The 23,799-nt window shown below is 40.8% G+C and overlaps 2 protein-coding genes across 5 annotated transcripts in view; both read left to right on the top strand.

Annotated features, from left to right (window-relative positions):
- The window catches only part of SCML2 (Scm polycomb group protein like 2), a 112,686-nt gene extending 107,367 nt beyond the window's left edge, over positions 1 to 5,319 (top strand). For 2 of the 3 annotated variants that reach the window (XM_060407401.1, XM_060407400.1), the window contains one exon: positions 2,248 to 5,319. In XM_060407401.1, the coding sequence (XP_060263384.1) occupies positions 2,248 to 2,558 (311 nt within the window). In that variant the 3' untranslated portion in view covers positions 2,559 to 5,319. The remainder of the gene's footprint in view (positions 1 to 2,247) is intronic. The other variant, XM_015104816.3, reaches the window with a different exon arrangement.
- Positions 5,320 to 13,625: 8,306 nt separating this feature from the next.
- Positions 13,626 to 23,799, top strand: part of BEND2 (BEN domain containing 2) — a 74,820-nt gene continuing 64,646 nt past the window's right edge. Inside the window, exon 1 of one of the 2 annotated variants that reach the window (XM_060407399.1) lies at positions 13,626 to 23,010. In XM_060407399.1, the coding sequence (XP_060263382.1) occupies positions 22,962 to 23,010 (49 nt within the window). In that variant the 5' untranslated portion in view covers positions 13,626 to 22,961. The remainder of the gene's footprint in view (positions 23,011 to 23,799) is intronic. The other variant, XM_042242274.2, reaches the window with a different exon arrangement.

Here is a 23,799-nt window from a genome sequence, read left to right as displayed (position 1 = left end):
ATTTACAGCAGTTTCTTGAGATGTAGGTGCTGGTAAACATTTTCAGGTGAGAAATCTGAGAAGTCGTTTAACTAAGGTCTCCCAACTAGAAAGTGGCTTGGCCAGTCCAGGCACTCTGACTCCAGGGCTGTATGTACATCTTCAGAGAATAGGTAAGCATTTCAGTTTATTTTCTTTAAGGTGTTGGAACTGTTATTTACATCTGAGTCTACCTTGATTTCTGATGATGCTCACACAACCTCCTGCCCTGCCCCACCCCAGTATTTGAATGAAACAAATTGATTTTTATTAAACGAAAGAAATTCAGTATCATCTGGGATAAAATCAAGTCACTTTCATTTCATTTATACCAGAAATATTTACTGATCTCCTAGTGTATATAAGACAGAGCCATTAAGGAGAAGAGCGTGACTGGACTTTACTTATTTTTCATATAATTATGTGAATAATACTACTAATGTAATGTTTATAACCTTCTCTGATTATCTTGAAGATATGGGCCCAATTAAAGTATTTTTTCATGGTAGATTATAGATAGGTGGGCTCACAGCTGTTTTATTTTTAATACAAAATTATAATTTTGTACTAGAAATCCTATTTTTACATCAAGACATAACCCATACCAGATTCTGATGACAGAAACAAAAAATCCCACAAAATATGTTAATTTAGAGGTATGATTAGCCTTGCCAGTAATTTTTTAAATATTAAATTGAGTCTCTCTTGAGTTAAAGGAGAAGACTTTTCTGTCTGAATTGTTAGAATGCCTCAGGCATGACATGGTCTATATCATCATCACTTTTACTCGAGTTGATACAACCTAGCAGTGTTTCTTGGTAGACCAACATTTTTATTTCTGACAAGTAGAAAGTAGGATGTGAGTGAAGTGAAGTTATTCAGTCGTGTCCAACTCTTTGCGACCCCCATGGGCTGTATAGCCTACCAGGCTCCTCTGTCCATGGGATTTTCCAGGCAAGGGTACTGGAGTGGGTTGCCATTTCCTTCTCAAGGAGAAAGTAGAATAGATTTTAGTAAAGAATTTTTATTTCACATCAAAGTTATAAAATTTAAAAAGAAAATATATAAAATTCTGAGCTACACCAAAAATTTACCATTGCAAGTTCTTACGTCTTCTGTTTTCTTTGCCCTTTCCTTGGATGAATACCTAAAATACCCCTAAGATGGCTAGAGCACAGATGACAGGAAAGAAAAGGTTCGCTTTTGGGTAATTCACACACACGAAAAGGTCAAATTTGTGTTGATGGTCTTTGTTTAGAGAAACAAATCTTCCTAGTAAAGCATCAAACCCGCTTCTGTTATCATATACTAACTTTAGAGAGTCAGGCACTCTGGTTAAGGAAACGAATACGTGTCTGGACAGAAAGAAAGTTTGAGTACAACTTAGTGAATAGCACAACTATAACTTTTTGAGGTATGAGCACTTAAATTATTTCATGTTTCGATTTCTTTTTAAATATATAAACCTTCAACCAAAATATCTATCACTATGCAGTAAAATTTGAAAGAGGTATTCCGTATAATGTTAAAGTTGCTTCTGACCTAACTAAGTACAAAATAATCTTGTTTTCTTCAAAATTCAAGTAAGAATTTAAGCCTTGAGAGACAGGAGTTTAAAGAATAAATTGATGCTAAAAATAATCTTTATTGAATACATGGTTAGAGATTCAGTAAAAGAACTAATTTGGTTCTCAAGAGATAATACGGTTTATTGAAAATTATTGATTAAAGTGAATTAATTTAAACAATTATAAAACTGTAAATTCTTTGGATTTTCATTGCAGTTAGCTAGTAAAAGACTCAAACCTAATCTTGAGTCTTTTCTCAAGAGGAGGAAGATTGAGAGAAATTCTTCAAAATACTTAAAGGAAGAGAGCAATAGATTAGCTTAGATTAACCTTGATTTAACCTAAGTTACAGGTCTTTTTCTGTATTTGCTTATGGTCAAAGAGGCCTTGGATTGTTTGGTCTGTATCATGATCTTTGAAACTCTAGGATACATTCTGAAGTTGCTTTTGTTGTTTGGAGGAGGTCAAGTGGGACATTCTTGGGTAGCTATCCTCAGGTCATCTTTATCTAGGCTTTCACTAAATTTTACCTTTGGAATCCTGGGTCCATGCTGGGGTACTTCACAGAACATTCCAGGAATGATCAAATTATTCCCTGCTTAACATCTTTTCTTTCAGGATAATGATCAGGTCAAGTATGATTTGTCTTTTTTCCCCCCAGTTGAAGCTCCAAGTTATATAGCTGTACCTGACCCCAGTGTCCTGAAGCAAGGCTTCTCTAAGGACCCTGAAACCTGGTCTGTGGATGAAGTGATACAGTTTATGAAACATAAAGATCCTCAGAAGTCAGGCCCCCTTGCTGACCTCTTCAGGCAACATGTAATGTATCTTTTGATCCAGTTTTCCTGCTGTAATGACTTTGAATTATCTCTTTGCAGGCCCTTCAGTTGGTTACTGATTAGTGTGGATGGTGGGGGAACCCTATCAACTGATTTTTCCATATTTGAGAGAGTTCACTTTGCCCAAAGTTAGATCCTTAAAGGATAGAGGCTGGGATCTGTGCTTTAAATGGGTACCCAAGTCCCTAACATACTTACACGTCTTTGAGTTCTCAAGAGAAGATGATTCAGCATGGCCACTCTCAGGTGTATTCTCCTTTGTAAGACCAGCTCCAAAGATCCTCCTCCCTATCTGCTCCCTGCTTGGCCCTGGGATTGTGAATAGGAGGGAATGACCACCTTTGTAACATGGTGTCCTTCTTATTACAATGCCCAATGAATCCAGTAACTGTATAAGATTAAGTGCAGCTTTATTTTAAATAGGAACTCAGGAAAATCAAACATACTTCCAAAACATAAATTGTTTTATTAAGCAAATAAATAGTATTAGGAGGATACCTTGTGTCTGATAAATAATGTTTATAGTCTTTTCTAACAAATCAAATTCATGACCAAATGTATCCTTTTGTATCCTTTTTCATATTGTAAGAAAATCAGTAATATGTTTTAGCATCTAATTAGCTTCACATAATTAAATGAGTAGCTTTCAACATAAAGACAACACTGTTTAGCACATTTAGAGTTTGCATTAATGCTGACATACATTCCTAGCCTTTCTAAGAAAGTTGATGACTGTCTGAAATTCATTTCTATCATTCATAATTTTCTATCTACCATTTGTCATAGATATGTGGTATTTTATTCAGCACATAGTTTTTAAAATCAGATAGTTTGATGCTAAAGGCCATTCTTCAAAGATACTAGGTTAAGTTTACTTTTTGTTAAAATTTGAAGTGAATTTAGAAATTTTCAAATGTTACACATATAAGTTATGTTTTTAATAGTTTTCAGGAAATAAATGCATACTCAGAGAATATATATTGAGAATATACAGCTACGCTCTATTTACATATTCTTATATGTAAGTAACTTGACAAAATGTGAAATCAGTGCTAATAAGTATAATTTATTTCTCTCTATAGGAAATTGATGGGAAGGCTCTGCTACTACTCAAAAGTGATGTGATTATGAAGTATATGGGGCTGAAACTGGGGCCAGCCTTAAAGTTATGTTATTATATTGAAAAACTTAAAGAAGGAAAATATAATTGAAAAAATATATAAGTTTAGACATAATTTTCAGTTGTTTTGATAACTTTTAATTTAAAAGTATTTTTATTCTCATAGCAATTTTTGTTTTGTAGATAGTTCCTCTAAAACTACATTATATCCAGAATTGCAGAACTCTATTATAAGTCCAGTCTACTTCTTTAAAAGCCATTAACGTGTTAGTACTAGCATATTCAAATAGGCAGTTCTTTATCTCTGTTTATTATTTTATTGTAGAGTTTACAAATACACTTCCTGCAGGAAACAAAGAAACACCTTTGATTTTGGTTAATGTATATATATAAAACCAAAACAGCTAAATCCCAAAGGGGAAAGTATCAGGGACTGACAGGCTCTCTAATGAAATTCATGCGAAGTTTTCCTTAGAAGAGAATTTAAAGATGCAACTATAGATATCATCTCTTTCTCAAATACTTTGTCTGTTACTGCAATGTTCTGTTTGTGTTCTATCAATTTCCTGAAAGGGAATAGCCATATAAATTACCTTCCTTTCATTACTATTGCTCTATATGTTGTATTTGTTAATATTTAAAGAAAAAACAAGCTTATAAACTTTCATAAAGTGTTTTTATCAGTTTTTGATGAATTTTGAACAATTATAGAGTAGTTGTTCTATGCAGGAGATATTATACTAGGGTGGTTTTGATGGAGTCCAATTAAATTTTTTCAATGAAATACCTGTTATTTCTAAACTTTACATATTTTCTCCAAGCTTAGACATTTAACTTGGGATTCTTTCTCACATCTTTATATGAAGAAGACTATCCCTTCTCCAGCGGATCTTCCCAACCCAGGAATTGAACCGGGGTCTCCTGCATTGCAGGCGAAGTCTTTACCAACTTAGCTATCAGGAAAGCCCTTACATGAAGACACCTGTGCCCAAATTTTAAAATATATATATTTTATTGTCTATGTTTATTCCTCATATGAATTCAATACTGTATTTATATATTATTCTATACTTGTAGGTATTCAAACAAGTTAACCTGTTCTTTTTGAATTTAATATGGCACTTTGCATTGCCACAGAGGTAATGGTGAACTATTTATATAGTTGGATGTTTTTATTCTGAAAAAATATTTGCATCATTTGCTATCACTAGTACCTCTCAGCTTAGTCTTCAGGGGATAAGAAACAATCCACAGATTGGTTTCCATACAGGGAAGTTCTCTGTCCTATGCAATGTTGTTAGTTAATTTGTTTAGTTCTGAGCCATTTATTCTGCTAAATTTTGGAAGATGCATTAATTCTGACTTATCATTTTGGGTTTTATTTTTAAAGTTAGAACTTTTGAGGGGAAATGGTGCTATATGTTAATTGTTATTACTTTGTATAACTTTGGTGTAATGTTTATAAGCTATGAGAATCTGTGCTAAAAGTATTAGCCATTTGTTATAAATGCCAATAAAATGTACACCAGGGGCAAGAATGTACATTTTCTTTTTTAGAAAACCAAATGTACTTTATATGAGAATGCTACTATTTAAAGGGTGGTTTCATCTATGTTATTCACTTTGTGTTTTAAGACAAAAATTCTAATTTAAACTGTCTTCTCAAATTGTTTGTGTGAAGATGCTGTGCCCAGTTAAACAGTCCTCAGGTGTTTGTATAAATACTGTTTTACAGTCTTCAGATTTTAAAATATAATAAAGTTAAATAACCTCAGTTAATGTGAAAGCCTCAGATTTTATTTTACTTGCTTTTACCACATTATATTAACATATGAATCAGTTACAGTTGAAAAAGAAGCACTCTAGTAAGTTTGTGTTTTTATGTGTCCAAATACTTGGTTTTAACACTTGGTCTCATTCTACTGGTAAACAGATTCTTAGGAGCAAAGGGCTTATCTTTTGCAAGGGCCTTAAATGAGACCCCAGGGAGGCAGTAAGAAGTTAAATCAATGAGCTTTATCTGTACTCAAAGCTTTTTTTACTTTGGTGATGATGCAAGCATGCTAGAAAATGGCAGTGCCCCCCAGATCCCTCATCCCACCAGAGTTTATGACCTATGCTTTTTTTTTTTTATGGCTGTGCTTTTGCCCCTGGGGACCAGAAGCTATACTGCTACTCAGCCTTCAACTCTCCCAACTTATGTGCTGGAAAAGCCCTGGAGGCTCAGGGTTGTGGTTGAATCGCCTTCAAGATTCAACCCCTCAGCCCACCTGTCCCAGGAGCTGGTGCCTTGGAATCTAGATACTCTTATCACTGTTCATTGGAGATGACCAGGCCCCAGCTGAGGCTCCAGGGATGATGATCTCAAGTAACTGGAGTAGGGGTGTTGATTTTCACTGTGTAGTTTGTAAATTTTTGTCCAGGGAGTATCATGCCATGTTAGCATGGTTTACCTGTGAACTTAATTAATCTGTGCTCTAGTTTTCCCTCTCAGTCCATCCTTCAACCTTCTGTAGGGAGCAGGACCCTGCAGCTTGAGCACCAAAGCCCTCTGGACACATCGAGCATTTGTCTTCTGATTTTTGTCTTTGTAACTTCTAATGACTGAAGAGTCTTATAGTACATGGTCCAGAGTAGAATTTCCCAGACTTCTAAATTGGGACTGTCTCTATAAGCATGAGCCATCAGTTCAGTTCAGTCCAGTTGCCGAGTCAAGTTTGACTCTTTGTGAACCCATGGACTGCAACAGGCCATGCTTCCCTGTCCATCACCAACTTCCGGAGCTTACTCAAACTCATGTCCATCAAGTCGGTGATGCCATTCAACCATCACATCCTCTGTTGTCCCTTTCTGCTCCTGCCTTCAATCTTTCCCAGCATCAGGGGCTTTTCCAGTGAGTGAGTTCTTTGCATCAGGTGGCCAAAGTATTGGAGTTTCAGCACCAGTCCTTCCAATGAATATTCAGGACAGATTTCCTTTAGGATTGACTGGTTTGAACTCCTTGCAGTCCAAGGGACTCTTAAGAGTCTTCTCCAATACCACAGTTCAAAATCATCAATTCTTCTGTGCTCAGCTTTCTTTCTAGTCGAACTCTTACATCCATACATGACTACTGGGAAAACCATAGCTTTGACTAGATGGACCTTTGTCAGCAAAGTAATGTCTCTGCTTTATAATATGTTGTTTAGGTTGGTGATAGCTTTTCTTCCATGGAGCAAGCATCTTTTAATTTCATTGCTCCAGTCACCATTTGCAGTGATTTTAAAGCCCAAGAAAATAAAAGTCTGTCACTTTCCATTGTTTCCCCGTCTATTTGCCATGAAGTGATGGGACCAGATGCCATGATCTTAGTTTTCTGAATGTTGAGTTTTAAGCCAACTTTTTCATTCTCTTTCACCTTCATCAAGAGGCTCTTTAGTACCTCTTCACTCTTTGCCATAAGGGTGGTGTCATCTGCATATCTGAAGTTATTGATACTTATCCTGGCAATCTTGATTCCAGTTTGTGCTTCATCCAGCCCAGCATTTCACATGATGTACTCTGCATATAAGTTAAATAAGCAGGGTGACAATATACAGCCTTGATGCACTCCTTTCCCAATTTGGAACCAGTCCATTGTTGCATGTCTGGTTCTAACTGTTGCTTCTTGACCTGCATACAGATTTCTCAGGAGGTAGGTCAGGTGGTCTGGTGTTCCCATCTCTTTCAGAATTTTCCACAGTTTGTTGTGATCTACACAAAGGCTTTGATGTAGTCAATAAAGCAGAAGTAGATGTTTTTCTGGAACTCTCTTGCTTTTTCCATGATCCAGCGGATGTTGGCAATTTGATCTCTGGTTCCTCTGCCTTTTCTGCATGCAGCTTGAACATCTGGAAATTCATGATTCATGTACTACTGAAGCTTGTCTTGGAGAATTTTAAGCATTACTTTGCTAGCATGTGAAATTAGTGCCAATTGTGTGATAGTTTGAACATTCTTTGGCATTACCTTTCTTTGGGATTGGAATGAAAACTGACCTTTTCTAGTCCTGTGGCCAGTACTAAGTTTTCCAAATTTGCTGGCATATTGAGTGCAGCACTTTCACAGCATCATCTTTCAGGATTTGAAAGAGCTCAACTGGAATTCCATCACTTGTACTAGCTTTGTTTCTAGTGATGCTTCCTAAAGCCTACTTGACTTCACATTCCAGGATGTCTGGCTCTAGGTGAGTGAGCACACTATCATGGTTATCTGGGTCATAAAGATCTTCTTTGCATAGTTCTTCTGTGTATTCTTGCCACCTGTTCTTAATATCCTTTGCTTCTGTTAGGTCCATACCATTTCTGTCCTTTATTGTGCCCCTCTTAGCGTGAAATGTTCCCTTGGTATCTAATTTTCTTGAAGAGATCTCTAGTCTTTCACATTCTATTGTTTTCCGCTATTTCTTTGCATTAATCACTGAGGAAGGCTTTCTTATCTCTCCTTGCTATTCTTTGGAACTCTGCATTCAAATGGGTACATCTTTCCTTGTCTCCTTTGCCTTTCACTTCTCTTCTCCTCTCAGCTATTTTTAAGGCCTCCTCAGATAACCATTTTGCCTTTTTACATTTCTTTTTCTTGGGGTTGGTCTTGATCACTGCCTCCTGTACAATGTCATGAACCTCCGTCCATAGTTCTTCAGGCACTCTATCAGATATAATCCCTTGAATCTGTTTGTCTCTTCCACTTTCGGTCATACCTGAAAGGTCTAGTGGTTTTCCCTACTTTTTTCAATTTAAGCCTGAATTTGGCAATAAGGAGTTCATGTTCTGAGCCACAGTCAGCTCCCAGTCTTGTTTCTGCTGACTATATAGAGCTTCTTCATCTTTGGTTGCAAAGAATATAAGCAATATGATTTCGGTATTGACCATCTGGTGATGTCCATGTGGAACCTTCTCTTTTTTTGTTGAAAGAGGGTGTTTGCTGTGATCAATGCTTGGCAAAACTCTGTTAGCCTTTGTCCTGCTTCATTTTGTACTACAAGGCCAAATTTGCCTGTTACTCCATGTATCTCTTGACTTCCAGTCTCTTGACTTTTGTATCCAGTCTCCTATAATGAAGAGGATATCTTTTGGGTGTTATTTCTAGAAGGTCTTGTAGGTCTTCATAGAACCATTCAACTTCAGCTTCTTCAGCATTACTGGTTGGGGCATAGACTTGGATTACTGTGATGTTGAATGGTTTGCCTTGGAAAAGGACTGAGATCATTCTGTCATTTTTAAGGTTACATGCAAGTATTTTGTTGATTTGTCTCTTGTGGGGCACTCTTCTGTTGATTATGAGGGCTGTTCCACTTCTTCTTAGGGATTCTTGCCCACTGTGGTAGATATAATGGTCATCTGAATTAAATTTGCCCATTCCAGTCCATTTTAGTTCACTGATTCCTAAAATGTTGATGTTCACTCTTACTGTCTCCTATTTGACCACTTCTAATTTACCTTGATTCATGGACCTAACATTCTAGATTCCTATACAATATTGCTCTTTACAGCATCATACTTTACTTCCATCATCAGTCACATCCACAACTGGGCGTTGGGTCCATCTCTTCTTTCTTTCTGGAGTTATTTCTCCACTCTTCTTCAGTATCATATTGGGCACCTACTGACTTGCAGAGTTCATCTTTCAGTGTCTATCTTGCCTTTTCAGGCTGTTCATGTGGTTCTCAAGGCAAGAATACTAAAGTGGTTTGCCATTCCCTTCTCCAGTGGACCATGTTTTGTCAGAACTCTCCACCATGACCTGTCTGTCTTGGGTGGCCCTACACAGCATGGCTCATAGTTTCATTGAGTTAGACAAGGCTGTGGTACATGTGATCAGTTTGATTAGTTTTCTTTGATTGTGGTTTTCATTCTGTCTGTCCTCTGAAGGATAAGGATAAGAGGTTTACGGAAACTTATGGAGAGACTGACTATGGGGGAAACTGGGTCTTGTTCTGATGGGTGATGCAATGCTCAGTAAATGTTTAATCCAATTTTCTGTTGATGGGCAGGGCTGTGTTCCCTCCCTGTTATTTGACCTGTGACCAAACCATGGTGGAGATAATGAAGATAATGGTGACCTCCTTTAAAGTCCGGTGCATGCACTGCTGCACTTAGTGCCCCTGACTCTGCAGCAGGCCACCACTGACCCTGGAGGTGTGACACCACTCACACCTCCACTGGAGACTACTGGACACTCAGAGGCAAGTCTGAGTCAGTCTTTTGTGGGCTCACTGTTCCTTGCTCCTGGGTCCTGGTGCACACAAGGTTTTGATTGTGCCCTCCAAGAGTCTGTTTCCGCAGTCCAGTGTAAGTTCCGCAACCAAATCCCGCTAGACTCCAAAGTCAAATTCTCTAGGGGTTCTCAGTCCCTTTGCCAGATTCTCAGGTTGGGAAATCTGTTGTGGGTCCTAGAACTTTGGCCCTGTAGGAAAACTGAAGAAAATCCCTCATCTTTATGAAAAGACTGAAAGATTTGTCATAGATGCAAACAAAGTGTATGTATGTGTGCATGTTTAACTAGGATTTGAAGACGTAACTATGAGCTGTAAACACTTAAAACAACTTTAAGAAAGCTGTCGCATGTCCTTCTGACAACTTTTATGTCTGCAAACCAGTTACTGGATGATCTCATTTTTATTGAGCCGGGCTAATATTTTTCTCTTCATGCTGAGTCATGTCCCCTATATGTGACCCCATGAACTGCAGCAAGCCAGGGTTCCCTGTCCTTCACTATCTTCAGGAGATTGCTCCATTTGATACCATCAATTCTTTGGCACCAAGCCTCCGTTTGGTCCAACTCACATATCTATACATGACTACTGGAGAAACCATAGCTTTGACTATATGGACCTTTGTCAGCAAAATGATGTCTCTGCTTTTTAATACACTGTCTAGGTTTGTCATAACTTTTCTTCCAAGAAGCAAGTGTCTTTTCATTTCCTGCCTGCCGTCACTGTCCACAGTGATTTTGGAGCCCAAGAAAATAAAATCTGTCACTGCTTCCACTTTTTACCCATCTGTGTGCCATGAAGTGATGGGACTAGATCTTAGTTTTTTGTGTTTTTTTTTTGGGGGGGGGGAGGTCCTCTCTCTAGATCATGATTTTTTCTTAATTAATTTTAATTGGAGGCTAATTATTTTACAGTATTATAGTGGCTTTTGCCATACATTGACACGAATCAGCCATGGGTGTACACGTATCCCCTATCCTAAACTCCCTTCCCACGCCATCCCTCAGGGTCGTCGCAGTGCACCAGCCCTGAGCGCCCTGTCTCATGCATCAAACCTGGACTGGTGATCTGTTTCACATATGATAATATACATGTTTCAGTGCTGTTTTCTCAGATTATCCCACCCTCGCCTTTTCCCACAGAGTCCAAAAGTCTGTTCTTATCTCTTTGTCTCTTTTGCTGTTTCACATATAGGGTCATCGTTACCATCTTTCTAAGTTTCATATATATGCATTAATATACTGTATTGGTGTTTTTCTTTCTGACTTACTTCACTCTGTATAATAAGGTTCCAGTTTCGTCTACCTCATTAGAACTGATTCAAATGTGTTCTTTTGTATAGCTGAGTTTAATATTCCCTTGTGTATATGTACCGCAGCTTTCTTATCCATTCATCTGCTGATGGACATCTAGGTTGTGTCCATGTCCTGGCTATTATAAACAGTGTGCAATGAACATTGGGGTACACGTGTCTATCATTTCTGGTTTCCTAAGTGTGTATGCCCAGCAGTGGGATTGCTGAGTCATAATGGCAGTTCCACTGCCAGTTTTTTAAGGAATGTCCACACTGTTCTCCGTAGTGGCTGTACTAGTTTGCATTCCCACCAACAGTGTAAGAGGGTTCCCTTTTCTCCACACCCTATCCAGCATTTATTGTTTATAGACTCTGGTGGTGGCCATTCTGACCGGCATGAGATGGTACCTCATTGTGGTTTTGATTTGCATTTCTCTGATAATGAGTGATGTTGAGCATCTTTTCATATGGTTGTTAGCTATCTGTATGTCTTCTTTGGAGAAATGTCTGTTTAGTTCTTTGGCCCATTTTTTGATTGGGTCATTTATTTTTCTGGTATTGTGCTGCATGAGCTGCTTGTATGTTTTTGAGATTAATTCCTTGTCAGTTGCTGCATTTGCTATTATTTTCTCCCATTCTGAAGGCTGTCTTTTCACCTTGCTTATAGTTTCCTTCATTGTGCAAAAGCTTTTGAGTTTAATTAGGTCCCAGTTGTTTATTTTTGCTTTTATTTCCACCTCTGGGAGGTGGGTCATAGAGGATCCTGCTGTGATTTATGTCAGAGAGTGTTCTGCCTATGTTTTCCTCTAGGAGTTTTATAGTTTCTGGTCTTAACATTTAGATCTTTAGTCCATTTTGAGTTTATTTTTGCGTATGGTGTTAGAAAGTGTTCTAGTTTCATTCTTTTACAAGTGGTTGACCAGTTTTCCCAGCAACACTTGTTAAAGAGATTGTCTTTTCTCCATTGTATAGTCTTGCCTCCTTTGTCAAAGATAAGGTGTCCATACGTGTGTGGATTTATCTCTGGGCTTTCTATTTTGTTATGTTGATCTATATTTCTGTCTTTGTGCCAGTACCATACTGTCCTGATGACTGTAGCTTTGTAGAATAATCTGAAGTCAGGCAGGTTGATTCCTCCAGTTCCATTCTTCTTTCTCAAGATTGCTTTGGCTATTTGAGGTTTTTTGTATTTCCATATAAATTGTGAAATTATTTGTTCTAATTCTGTGAAAAATACCATTGGTAGCTTGATAGGGATTGCACTGAAGCTATAGATTGCTTTGGGTAGTATACTCATTTTCCCTGCATTGATTCTTCTGATCCCATGAACATGGTGTATTTCCCCATCTGTTTGTGTCATCTTTGATTTCTTTCACTAATGTTTTATAGTTTTCTATATATAGGCCTTTTGTTTCTTTAGGTAGATTTATTCCTAAGTGTTTTATTCTTTTCATTGCAATGTTGAATGGAATTGTTTCCTTAATTTCTGTTTTCTCACTGTTAGTGTATAGGAATGCAAGGGATTTCTGTGTGTTAATTTTATATCCTGCAACTTTACTGTACTCATTGATCAGCTCTAGTAATTTTCTGGTGGAGTCTTTAGGGTTTTCTATGTAGAGGATCATGTCATCTGCAAACAGTGAGATTTTTACTTCTTTTCCAATCTGGATTCCTTTTATTTCTTTTTCTTTTGTGGCTAAAACTTCCAAAACTGTGTTGAATAGTAGTGGTAAGAGGGTGCACCCTTGTCTTGTTCCCACTTCAGGGGAAATGCTTTCAATTTTTCACCGTTGAGGATAATGTTTGCTGTGGGTTTATCATATATGCTTTTTATTATGTTGAGGTTTATTCCTTCTATGCGTGCTTTCTAGGGGGTTTTATCATAAATGGAAGTTGAATTTTGTCAAAGGCTTTATCTGCATCTGTTGAGATAATTACATGGTTTTTATCTTTCAATTTTTTAATGTGGTTTATCACATTGATTTACGAATATTGAAGAATCCTTGCTTCCCTAGGATAAAGCCCACTTGGCTATGATGAATGATCTTTTTAATATGTTGTTGGATTCTGTTTGCTAGAATTTTGTTGAGGAATTTTGCATCTATATTCATCAGTGATATTGGCCTGTAGGTTTTTTATTTTTTTGATCAGAAAAGATGCTTCAAATGATTTCTTTTTTTTTTTTTTAAATTTACCAGTGCTAGATTTATGGCCCAGGATGTGATCTATCCTGGAGAATATTCTGTGTGCACTTGAGAAAAAGGTGAAATTCATTGTTTTGGGGTGAAATGTACTGTAGGTATCAATTAGGTCTAACTGGTCCATTGTATCATTTAAAGATTGTGTTTCCTTGCTAATTTTCTGTTTGGTTGACCTATCCATAGGTGTGAGTAGGGTAATAAAGTGTCCCACTATTGTGTTACTGTTAATTTCCCCTTTCATACGTGTTAGCTTTAGCCTTACACATTGCAGTGCTCTTATGTTGGGTGCATATATGTTTATAATTGTTATATCTTCTTGAATTAATCCTTTGATCATTACGTAGTGTCCTTCTTTGTCTGTTTTCACGACCTTTATTTCAAAGTCTATTTTATCTGATATGTGTATTGCTACTCCTGCTTTCTTTTGGTCTCCATTTGCATGAAATATCTTTTTCCAGCCCTTCAGTTTGGGTCTGTGTGTGTCCCTTGTTTTGAGGTGGGTGTCTTGTAGACAGCATATATAGGGGTCTTGTTTTTCTATCCATTCAGCCAGTCTTTGTCTTTTGATTGGGACATTCAACCCATTGACATTTAAGGTAATTATTGATAAGTATGATCCCGTTGCCATTTACTTTGTTGTTTTGGGTTTGAGATTATAAACTTTTTCCCTGTTTCCTGTCTAGAGAAGATCCTTTAGCATTTGTTGAAGAGCTAGTTTGGTGGTGCTGAATTCTCTCAGCTTTTGCTTGTCTGTAAAGCTTTTGATTTCTCCTTCATATTTGAATGAGATCCTTGTTGGGTATAGTAATCTGCATTGTAGGTTTTCTCTTTCATCACTTTAAGTATGTCCTGCCATTCCCTTCTGGGCCAAAGAGTTTCTATTGAAAGATCAGCTGTAATCCTTGTGGGGATCCCCTTGTGTGTTGTTACTTTCCCCTTGCTGCTTTTGATATTTGGTCTTTGTGTTTGATCTTCATTAATTTGATTAGTATGTGTCTTGGGGTATGTCTCCTTGGGTTTATTCTGTTTGGGACTCTCTGGGTTTATTGGACTTGGGTGGCTATTTTTTCCTCCATTTTAGGGAAGTTTTCAACTATTACCTCCTCAAGTATTTTCTCATGCCCTTTCTTTTTGTCTTCTTCTTCTGGGACTCCTATGGTTCAAATGTTGGGGCGGTTAACATTGTCCCAGAGGTCTCTGAGGTTGTTCTCATTTCTTTTAATTATTTTTTCTTTTTTCCTCTCTGCTTTAGTTATTTCCACCATTCTATCTTCCACCTCACTTATCCTGTCTTCTGCCTCTGTTATTCTACTGTTGGTTCCCTCCAGAGTGCTTTTGATCTTAATTATTGCATTATTCATTATTGATTGACTTTTTTTATTTCTTCTAGGTCCTTGTTCAGAGAAGGCAATGGCACCCCACTCCAGTACTCTTGCCTGGAAAATCCCATGGATGGAGGAGACTGGAAGGCTGCAGTCCATGGGGTCACTGAGGGTTGGACATGACTGAGTGACTTCACTTTCACTTTTCACTTTCATGCATTGGAGAAGGAAATGGCAACCCACTCCAGTGTTCTTGCCTGGAGAATCCCAGGGACAGGGGAGCCTGGTGGGCTGCTGTCTATGGGGTTGCACAGAGTCAGACACGACTGAAGCGACTTAGCAGTAGCAAGTCCTTGTTAAACATTTCTTGCATCTTCTCAATCCTTGTCTCTAGTTTATTTATCTGTAACTCCATTTTGTTTTCAAGATGTTAGATCATCTTTACTATCATTATTCTGAATTCTTTTTCTCATGGACTCCCTATCTCCTTTTCTTTTGTTCGGTTTGGTGGGCATTTATCATGCTTCTTTACCTGCTGAATATTTCTTTGCCTTTTCATTTCGTTTAAATTTCTGTGTTTGGGGTGGTGTTTCTGTAGGCTGGAAATTTGTGTTTCCTCTTTATTATGGAGCTGGCTCCCTGTGAATGGGGCTGGATTAGTGGTTTGTCAAGGTTTCTTGGTTAGGGTAGCTTGCGTCTGTGGTCTCGTGAGTGGAGCTGGGTCTCTTCCCTCTGCAGTGCAATGAAGTGTCCAGTAGTGAGTTTTGGGGTGTCTATGGGTTTGGTGTGACTTTGGGCAGACTGTATTTTATTTCTTAGGGCTGTGTTCCTGCGTTGCTGGACAATTAGCATGGTATGCCTTGCTCTGGAACTTGTAGGCTCTTGAGTGGAGCTTGGTTTCAGTGTAGGTGTGGAGGCTTTTGGATGAGCTCTTGTCAATTAATGTTCCCTGGATTCAGGAGTTTCCTGGTATTCTGAAGTTTTGAATTTAAGCCTCCTGCCTCTGGCTTTCAGTCTCATTCTGAAAGTAGCCTCAAGACTTCTCCATCCATACACCACAGAAACATCTAGGTTAATGGTGAAAATATTCTCCACAGTGAGGGATACCAAGAGAGGTTCACAGAGTTACATGGAGAAGAGATGAGGGAAGAGAAAGATAGAGGTGACCAGGAGAAGAGGGGGAGTCAAAAGTGAGGAGAGCTATCTAGGCAGTAATCAATTTCCTATGTACTCTCCACAGTCTGGAACACCCAGATAGGTTCACAAAGTTACATAGAGAAGAGGAGGGAGATAGAGGTGACCAGGAGGAGAAGAGGGGGAGTGAAAAGGGGAGAGACCAGTCTAGCCAGTAATCAGTTCCCTAAGTGTTCTTCACAACCCAGAACACCCAGAGAGATTCACAGAGTTAAGTAGAGAATAGAAGTGGGATGGAGGAGGTAGAGGTTACCTCAGAGAGGAAAGAGATAGTCAAAAGTGGAGAGAGCAATCAAGCCAGTAATCACACCCCTAAGTAAAAATGGGTACTGAACTTTAGATTCTTAAAGGTACAAAATTGATAACAAATACCAAAAAGCAAAGATTAAAAATCTAGAACTTAGAGATTAGACTCTCAAAATATTAAAAATACAAAACAATCACAAAAATTATAAAAAGTATATATAAGAAATTTGCTTTACAATATTGTATGAAAATTAAAAAATGGTAATAGTAAAAATATATCTAGGAATTTCTCGAGCTGTTGAGGGCAGTGTGGGTCAGTTCAGTTTCAAATAGTTCCTTGTTCCAGGTTATACTTCTTCTCAAGGTCTGTAGGCCCCTTCCAATGTTTCGTCATTGTTAACTACCGGGTTTTAATCTGTTGCACCTGTCAGTTCCAGAGCAGTTCCCTCTTCTTTGTTTATTTTGGCTACCTCTGTTTGCAAGTCTCTGCAGTGTTTAATTTCTGCCCTGACACAAGGGGGTGAAGGTGGTCACTTATTTAGGCTTTCTTGTTCAGTTGTATTGTGGGGAGGGAGGAACCCTGCAAACAAATATCATGGGTGTGTGTGGTGAGTGCTTGCAGTATATGGACCACACTGGGTTTGCCCAGGTCATGGCTGCGTGTGCTTTCCTGGTGTGCTTACACTGCTCAGGCTCCAGGTTGCACTGCAGGGGTGCTGTCCAAAGTGTGCTCTGTGTTTCGTGCACTTCCTAGGTCTAAGCTGCTCAGGTTCACGTTCTCAGGTACTCCACAAAGGCACAGACTTGGTTCGGTGTGCGTTTCGTGCCTTTCCCAGGTCCTAGCAGCTCAGGCGACCAGGTGCTTGGCAAGCGCACTGTCCCAGTTGGGCCATGGGTCTTAATCACCTCCCTGGTCCCAGTCGCTTGGTGTCCTGGGTGTGCCATCAGAGTGCCATCTCAGGTGTGTCATGTGTGTCCTCTGGGGAGCTGATCTCAGGCTGCAACCCTCCTGGCAGACGTCAACCATCCAGGATCCCAGGAAGCCTTAATTAGCAACTGCGAGCCTGCTCACAGTTTGGCGGAGGATGGCAGTCTCTGGGGCTGAGATTGTCCCTTGTCTTCCAGCTCTTGTTATCGCACACCTGCCTCTCTGTCTGTGGTTGGGTGGGAGGGGCCAGTCTGCAGCCAGCTAGCTCTCCCTTGGTGATTGCTCAATCCTTTGTTCTGTGAGCAGGCCAGGCTGCGCCTTAGGTTAGGGGTTTTTGTGGCAAAGTTTTCTCCTTTTTTTTTTTTTTCTCTCTGGTTACCCCAGTTTGGGTTGCTATCTCACGTTAGCTCCCTCAGATTGTCCTCAGGCATTCAGGCCCGGTCCTTACCCTAAGCATGCAACCCACACCTCCCTTTCCAGCCCCTGCTCACTGGTGGTGGAGGCCAGCATCTGGGCTACTTCTCTGCTGGGAGTTGCAGTTTTGCACGTATTCTGTGGGGTTTTTTTTTTCCTCCTGGTTATGTTGCGCTCTGAGATTCCAGAACTCCCCATAGACCCTCCGGTGAGAGAGTTTCCTGCTGTTTGGAAACTTCTCCTTCATGACTCCCTCCCCAGGATGGGTCTCCATCCCTAACTCTTTTGCCTCTCTTTTTGTCTTTTGTATTTTGTCCTACCTCCTTTCAAAGAGAATGGGTTGCCTTCTGGGTGCCTGGTGTCCTCCACCAGCATTCAGAAGTTGTTCTGTGGAAGTTGTTCACCATTCAAATGACCTTTTGATGAATTTGTTGGGGAGAATGTGGTCCCCCCATTGTTATTCCTCTGCCATATTAGGACTGCCTCTGATATTAGTGTTTTGAATGTTGGCCAGCTTTTTCACTCTTCTCTTACACTTTCATCAAGAGGCTGTTTGGTTCCTCTTCACTTTCTGCCATTAGGGTGGTGGTATCTGCATATCTGAGGTTGTTGATATTTCTCCCGGAAATCGTGATTCCAGCTTGTGATTCATCCAGCCTGGCATTTCACCTGATGTACTCTGCATGTAAGTTAAATAAGCAGAGTGGCAATATGCAACTTTTACATACTCCTTTCCCAGTTTTGAACTATTCCATTGTTCCATATCCAGTTCTAACTATTGCTTCTTGACCAGCTTACAGGTTTCTCAGGAGGCAGGTAAGTTGGTCTGGGTATTTCTATCTCCTTAAGAATTTTCCATAGTTTGTTATGATCCACACAGCTTTAGCATAGTCAACGAAGTAGAAATAGATGTTTTGCTGAATTCTCTTGCTTTTTCTTTGATCCATCAGACATTGGCAGTTTGGTTCCTCTGCCTTTTCTAAATTCAGCTTGTACATCTGGAAGTTCTCAGTTCACCCTACTGTGAAGCTTAGCTTGAAGGATTTTGAGAATTACCTTGCTAGCATGTGAAATGAGCACAACTGTATGGTAGTTTGAACATTCTTTGTTATTGCCCTTTTTTGGGATTGGAATGAAAATTGACCTTTTCCACTCCTATGGCCATTGCTGAGTTTTCCAAACTTGTTGACATATTGAGTGCAGAACTTTAACAGCATCTTGTTTTAGGATTCAGACATGGTGAATAAGAAACTAGTAGTGGAATCCTGCAGTCTATATTTTAACAAGCCCTCTAGGTAGCCCTTAGTTCAGTTCAGTTCAGTTGCTCAGTTGTGTCTGACTCTTTGCGACCCCATGAACCACAGCACGCCAGGCCTCCCTGTCCATCACCAACTCCCAGAGTCCACCCAAACCCATGTCCATTGAGTCGGTGATGCCATCCAACCTTCTTATCCTCTGTTGTCCCCTTCTCCTGCCCTCAATCCCTCCCAGCATCAGGGTCTTTTTCAATGAGTCAGCTCTTTGCATCAGGTGGACAAATTATTGGAGTTTCAGCTTCAACATCAGTCCTTCCAATGAACACCGAGGACTGATCTCCTTTAGGATGGACTGATTGGACCTCCTTGCAGTCCAAGGGACTCTCAAGAGTCTTCTCCAACACCAAAGTTCAAAAGCATTAATTCTTCGGTGCTCAACTTTATTTATAGTCCAACTCTCACATCCATACATGACCACTGGAAAAACCATAGCCTTGACTAGGCGGACCTTTGTTGGCAAATTAATGTCTCTGCTTTTGAATGTGCTATCTAGGTTGGTCATAACTTTCCTTCCAAGGAGTAAGCATCTTTTAATTTCATGGCTGCCATCACCATCTGCAGTGATTTTGGAGCCCAGAAAGATAAAGCCAGCCACTGTTTCCACTGTTTCCCCATCTATTTGCCATGAAGTGATGGGACCAGGTGCCATGATCTTAGTTTTCTGAATGTTGAACTTTAAGCCAACTTTTTCACCCTCCTCTTTCACGTTCATCAAGAGGCTTAAGTCTGAAAAGCATTGTTGGGGATTAGAAAACAATTTAAATGCTATCTAGACAGCGTATTTCCTAAAGGAAATCAGTATTGGGTGTTTATTGGAAGGACTGATGTTGAAGCTGAAGCTCCAATACTTTGGCCCCCTGACGCAGGATGCAGCATGCTTGGGGCTGGTGCATGGGGATGACCCAGAGAGATGTTATGGGGAGGGAGGTGGGAGGGGGGTTCATGTTTGGGAACGCATGTAAGAATTAAAGATATTAAAATTTAAAAATAAAAAACTAAAAATAAATAAATTTAAAAAAGAACACATTAAAAAAAAAAAAAACTGACTCATTTGAAAAGACCCTGATGCTTGGAGGGATTGAGGGCAGGAGGAGAAGGGGACAACAGAGGATGAGATGGTTGGATGGCATCACCGACTCAATGGACATGGTTTGGGTGGACTCTGGGAGTTGGTGATGGACAGGGAGGCCTGGTGTGCTGCGGTTCATGGGGTTGCAAAGAGGTGGACACAACTGAGCAACTGAAGTAAACTGAAGACAGCGTATTAAAAAGCAGAGACATCACTTTGCTGACAAAGGTCCATATAGTCAAAGCTGTTGTTTTTCCGGTAGTCATGCACAGATGTGAGAGTTAGACCATAAAGAAGGAGGAGTGCTGAAGAATAGATACTTTCCATCTCTGGTGCTGGAGAAGACTCTTAAGAGTCCCTTGGACAGCAAGGAGATCAAGTCAGTCAATCCTAAAGGAAATCAACTCTGAATATTCATTAGAAGGACTGATGCTGAACTGAAACTCCAGTACTTTGGTCACGTGATACAAGGAGCTGATTAATTGGAAAAGTCCCTGATGCTGAGTAAGATTGAGGGCAGGAGGAGAAGGGGTTGACAGAGGATGAGATGGTTGGATGGCATCACTGACTCAATGGACATGAGTTTGAGCAAGCTCTGGAAAATGGTGAAGGGCAGGGAAGCCTGGTGTGCTGCAGTCCATGGGGTGGCAGAGTTGGACATGACTAATTGACTGAATAACAACAACTGATGCAACCTACGAGATACTAGAGTTAAAAGGATATGTCTCTCTCTTCTAGGACAAGAGCCATATGGAATTTAGAGGCAGAGAGGATGTTTGTTTTTCTTTAAAAAGGGGTTTATTCTTTTTATCTTTACGAGGAATTCATAGCTGACAGGGCTCCCTGGTGGCTCAAGGGTAAAGATCCCACCTGCCATTATAAAAGATGTGAGTTCGATCCCTGGTTGGGAAGGTCTCCTGGAGAAGGAAATGGCAAATATATTCTTGTGTGGGAAATCCTATCTGGACAGAGGAGCCTGGTGGGCTACAGTCCATGGAGTTGCAAAGAGTTGGACATGACTTATCAGCTAAATAACAACAATAGCTGACAACTATATCTAATTTATAGTTTCTGTAGTGTGTAATTTTTAGCTATGAAGTTCTCCTCAGCTTTGAAATTTTAACTGAATTTTGGTTGAACCTTAAGAAGTGTTAACCATAAATGTGTAATAACTGCTCTAGTCCAAAATTTATAAATCATATTTCCAGTGTTCCTCCTGCCTTAATGAAGGTTGCTGAAGATTTTCCTTTATTATCAAAGTTCAAAGACATTTATGCCATGGCATATGGTAAGTAGATTTGAAAACTGTAAAAATGGAGACCATTTGAAATTGCCATTTGGCCGGACTAGGGAGGATCCAGTTGTCAACCTCTTCTTTGCTGTGGGATAAGTCACGGGAGTTTGAAGGTATGGTTCAGAGGTTTCCGAAGCAATTCTCACAGCCCGAAGGGTAACAGGGCAGCAGCCAGTGAGGGCACAGCCCTGGGAAGCCATGAGAGTCTAGGAGGGAGTCACTCCTCAGGGAAAGGTCAATACACGGTAGTCCTGTCCATGTCATAAAATTGTACAAAATCCAAAATTTAACAGAAGAGGACTACATTAAACAGAAGGTAACCTATAGTGTTCCTCTGAGCCCCAGTAGAGAATCTCCAGTGCTCTATAGTGGGGGGCCCTGATGTGAGGGGCTTGGCAGGCCACTGGGTGTGCTAGATGTGCTAACATCCTCAGAGAGGCTCCTCCTGGCTTTACCCTGTCCACAGTGGGCCCCGTGGTGTTTTCTTGGTCTCCTTTTGGAGCATTTTCTTGCCCCCCAAACATCAGAGTGTTTCCAGGGATGTTACTAAGAGGTCTGAGAGAGAACGATATACCCAAAGGGACTCAAGGTTAAACAACCCACCTCCTCTGCTGTTTTCTGTTTGTGGCCCTTTGTTAAGCTCTCAGATAAGAGGATAACCACTTGCCTCCAGGGGTGTAAGAATTTGGGGAGAGGAGGATGGGAAGCAGCTTGACACAAAGGGTATAGGAACCATCCCTTTATTCTAGCATTGCCTCTCCCTCCACTCAGTCCCTGCTGTTCCCTTTTACATATCCTATTCAAGGCTTAAACCTAATTATACTGGAGGCCCAGGAAAGCAGCTGTGTGGCCTTGATATTAAAGAAGACTTTAGATTTGTTCTTAAATTTCAACATGGATTCTGGAGAGTAGAAGGAAGCTTGGAATAAGAAGACCATTGGGTCAGCTTTGGATGGCGCTCAAGGGCTTCTCTAGTAGCTCAGCTGGTAAAGAATCCGCCTACAATGCAGGAGACCTGGGTTTGATTCTTGGGTCGGGAAGATCCGCTGGAGAAGGGATAGCTACCCACTCCAGTATTGCTGGGCTTCCCTGGTGGCTCAGCTGGTAATCCGCCTGCAGTGCAGGAGACCTGGGTTCGATCCCTGAGTTGGGAAAATCCCCTGGAGAAGGGAACGGCTACCCACTCCAGTATTCTGGCCTGGAGAATTCCACAGACTGTATAGTCCATGGGATCACAAAGAGTCAGACACAACTGAGAAACTTTCACTTTCAAGGACTGTGCTGTGAGAAGCAAGTAAAGAATTATAAATTGAAGGTGTGTGTGTGGCGGGAGCTCACAAGGAGACCTACATTATGGACGAATCATCCTGGCAGCCAGTGGGGGCAGGGAGTCTCAGCAAACAAAACCCATAGATCGTCCACAGTGCACAGAGCCTCCGAGGCACCCCCGTCCACGTTATGTCCTTGGGGGCGACTCCAGCAGTTTCATTCTGCCTTTTTCTGAGCTCTTCTCAGAGGAGGAGGCATCCCTCTGAGAGACGCCCGAGTTGTTTGCTGAGTTCAGCACTGCCCACAAACAGTCCAGCACAACCACCTTTCTCTTTCAAGTGAAATTAGCTGTTCATTTCCAGATCGCCAAGGTTCAGGAGGTCCAGCTTTTGACAGGGATCTCAGAAGAGCTTTGGGGGCCAGGGAAGAAGCCAGGAAGGTACCCAAGAAGCCTTGACCTCTGGTGACGTATGTTCCAGGTTGCCGAGCCCGGCGCACCCGGCTCAGGAAAAGAAAGTTCTGGGCAAGACGGGAGAGCCATGTATGCTGGGGTCGCTTCCCAGCGCAAAAGGGTAATGGGGTGCAGACGGATCTCCCCACCTCACCCAGGCACCCAGGAGCCCAGGAACCAGGCACCATGGCCAGGAAGCCACGTGGGACTCGTGTCACCACCACAAAGAAGGGAGGTGAGGAGAGGCCCCGAGTCCTGTGTCTTCAGACGGCCACCACCTGGGGGTGAGAGGGTGCTCCCCGGAGCCACCAGGGTCCCAGGCTCAGGCTCGGCCAGGGAGGCAGACAAGCTGTTGTCCCACTTACCTCGCCTGTTGCCACCTACAAAGTGTAGGTCACACAGCAGTGGAGAGGGGTTGGATTTATTTCCCTCCGTGTCCTCTCTGGAGTGTCTTTTCTATTCTCAGCTCCTAGCGTAGCCCCATCTTCCCCCACAGTCTCTTTCACACACTCCATCCCCATTTCAGCCCTTAATTGGCCAATGGGATCCAGTTTCACCACCACTGGAAGCGGTGTTCTGTCCCTCTCCCAGGCCTTTTCCCGTCTTTACAAAGAGAACTTAAGTTGGTCAAACTTGTACCTGTGTTGTTGCTAGCCCTCGTCTCTCCCTCAACCCCACAATGAGAACTGTTCTTCAGGCCTTGGATCCAATAGCCTCATTGTGACCCTAGGAGGTGGGGGTGGAGGGGTCAGCAAGGACACAGGGACACACGTCTTGGTCAAGTGTGAGTTTCCATACATGGACTCTGCAGTCCCTAGTATTTCAGGCTGTTTGGCGTCCATCAGTACTGCCTTGTGAATCCAGCCCTGGGTTGCAGTAGTTTTTTGTTTGCTGGATCAATAATTTTATAATTCATTTATTTAAAATTAAACAATTTGAATTGAATATAATCAATTATATACATATAAATCACATCTTCATATCCATTCATTCATTGATGGACACTTTGGTTGCTTCCATGTCT

Source organism: Ovis aries, chromosome X, assembly GCF_016772045.2.
Source record: "Ovis aries strain OAR_USU_Benz2616 breed Rambouillet chromosome X, ARS-UI_Ramb_v3.0, whole genome shotgun sequence".
NCBI classification, from domain to species: Eukaryota; Metazoa; Chordata; class Mammalia; order Artiodactyla; family Bovidae; genus Ovis; species Ovis aries.
Note: the sequence above shows the minus strand (reverse complement) of the source record. Positions and strands in the feature narration are given on the sequence as shown.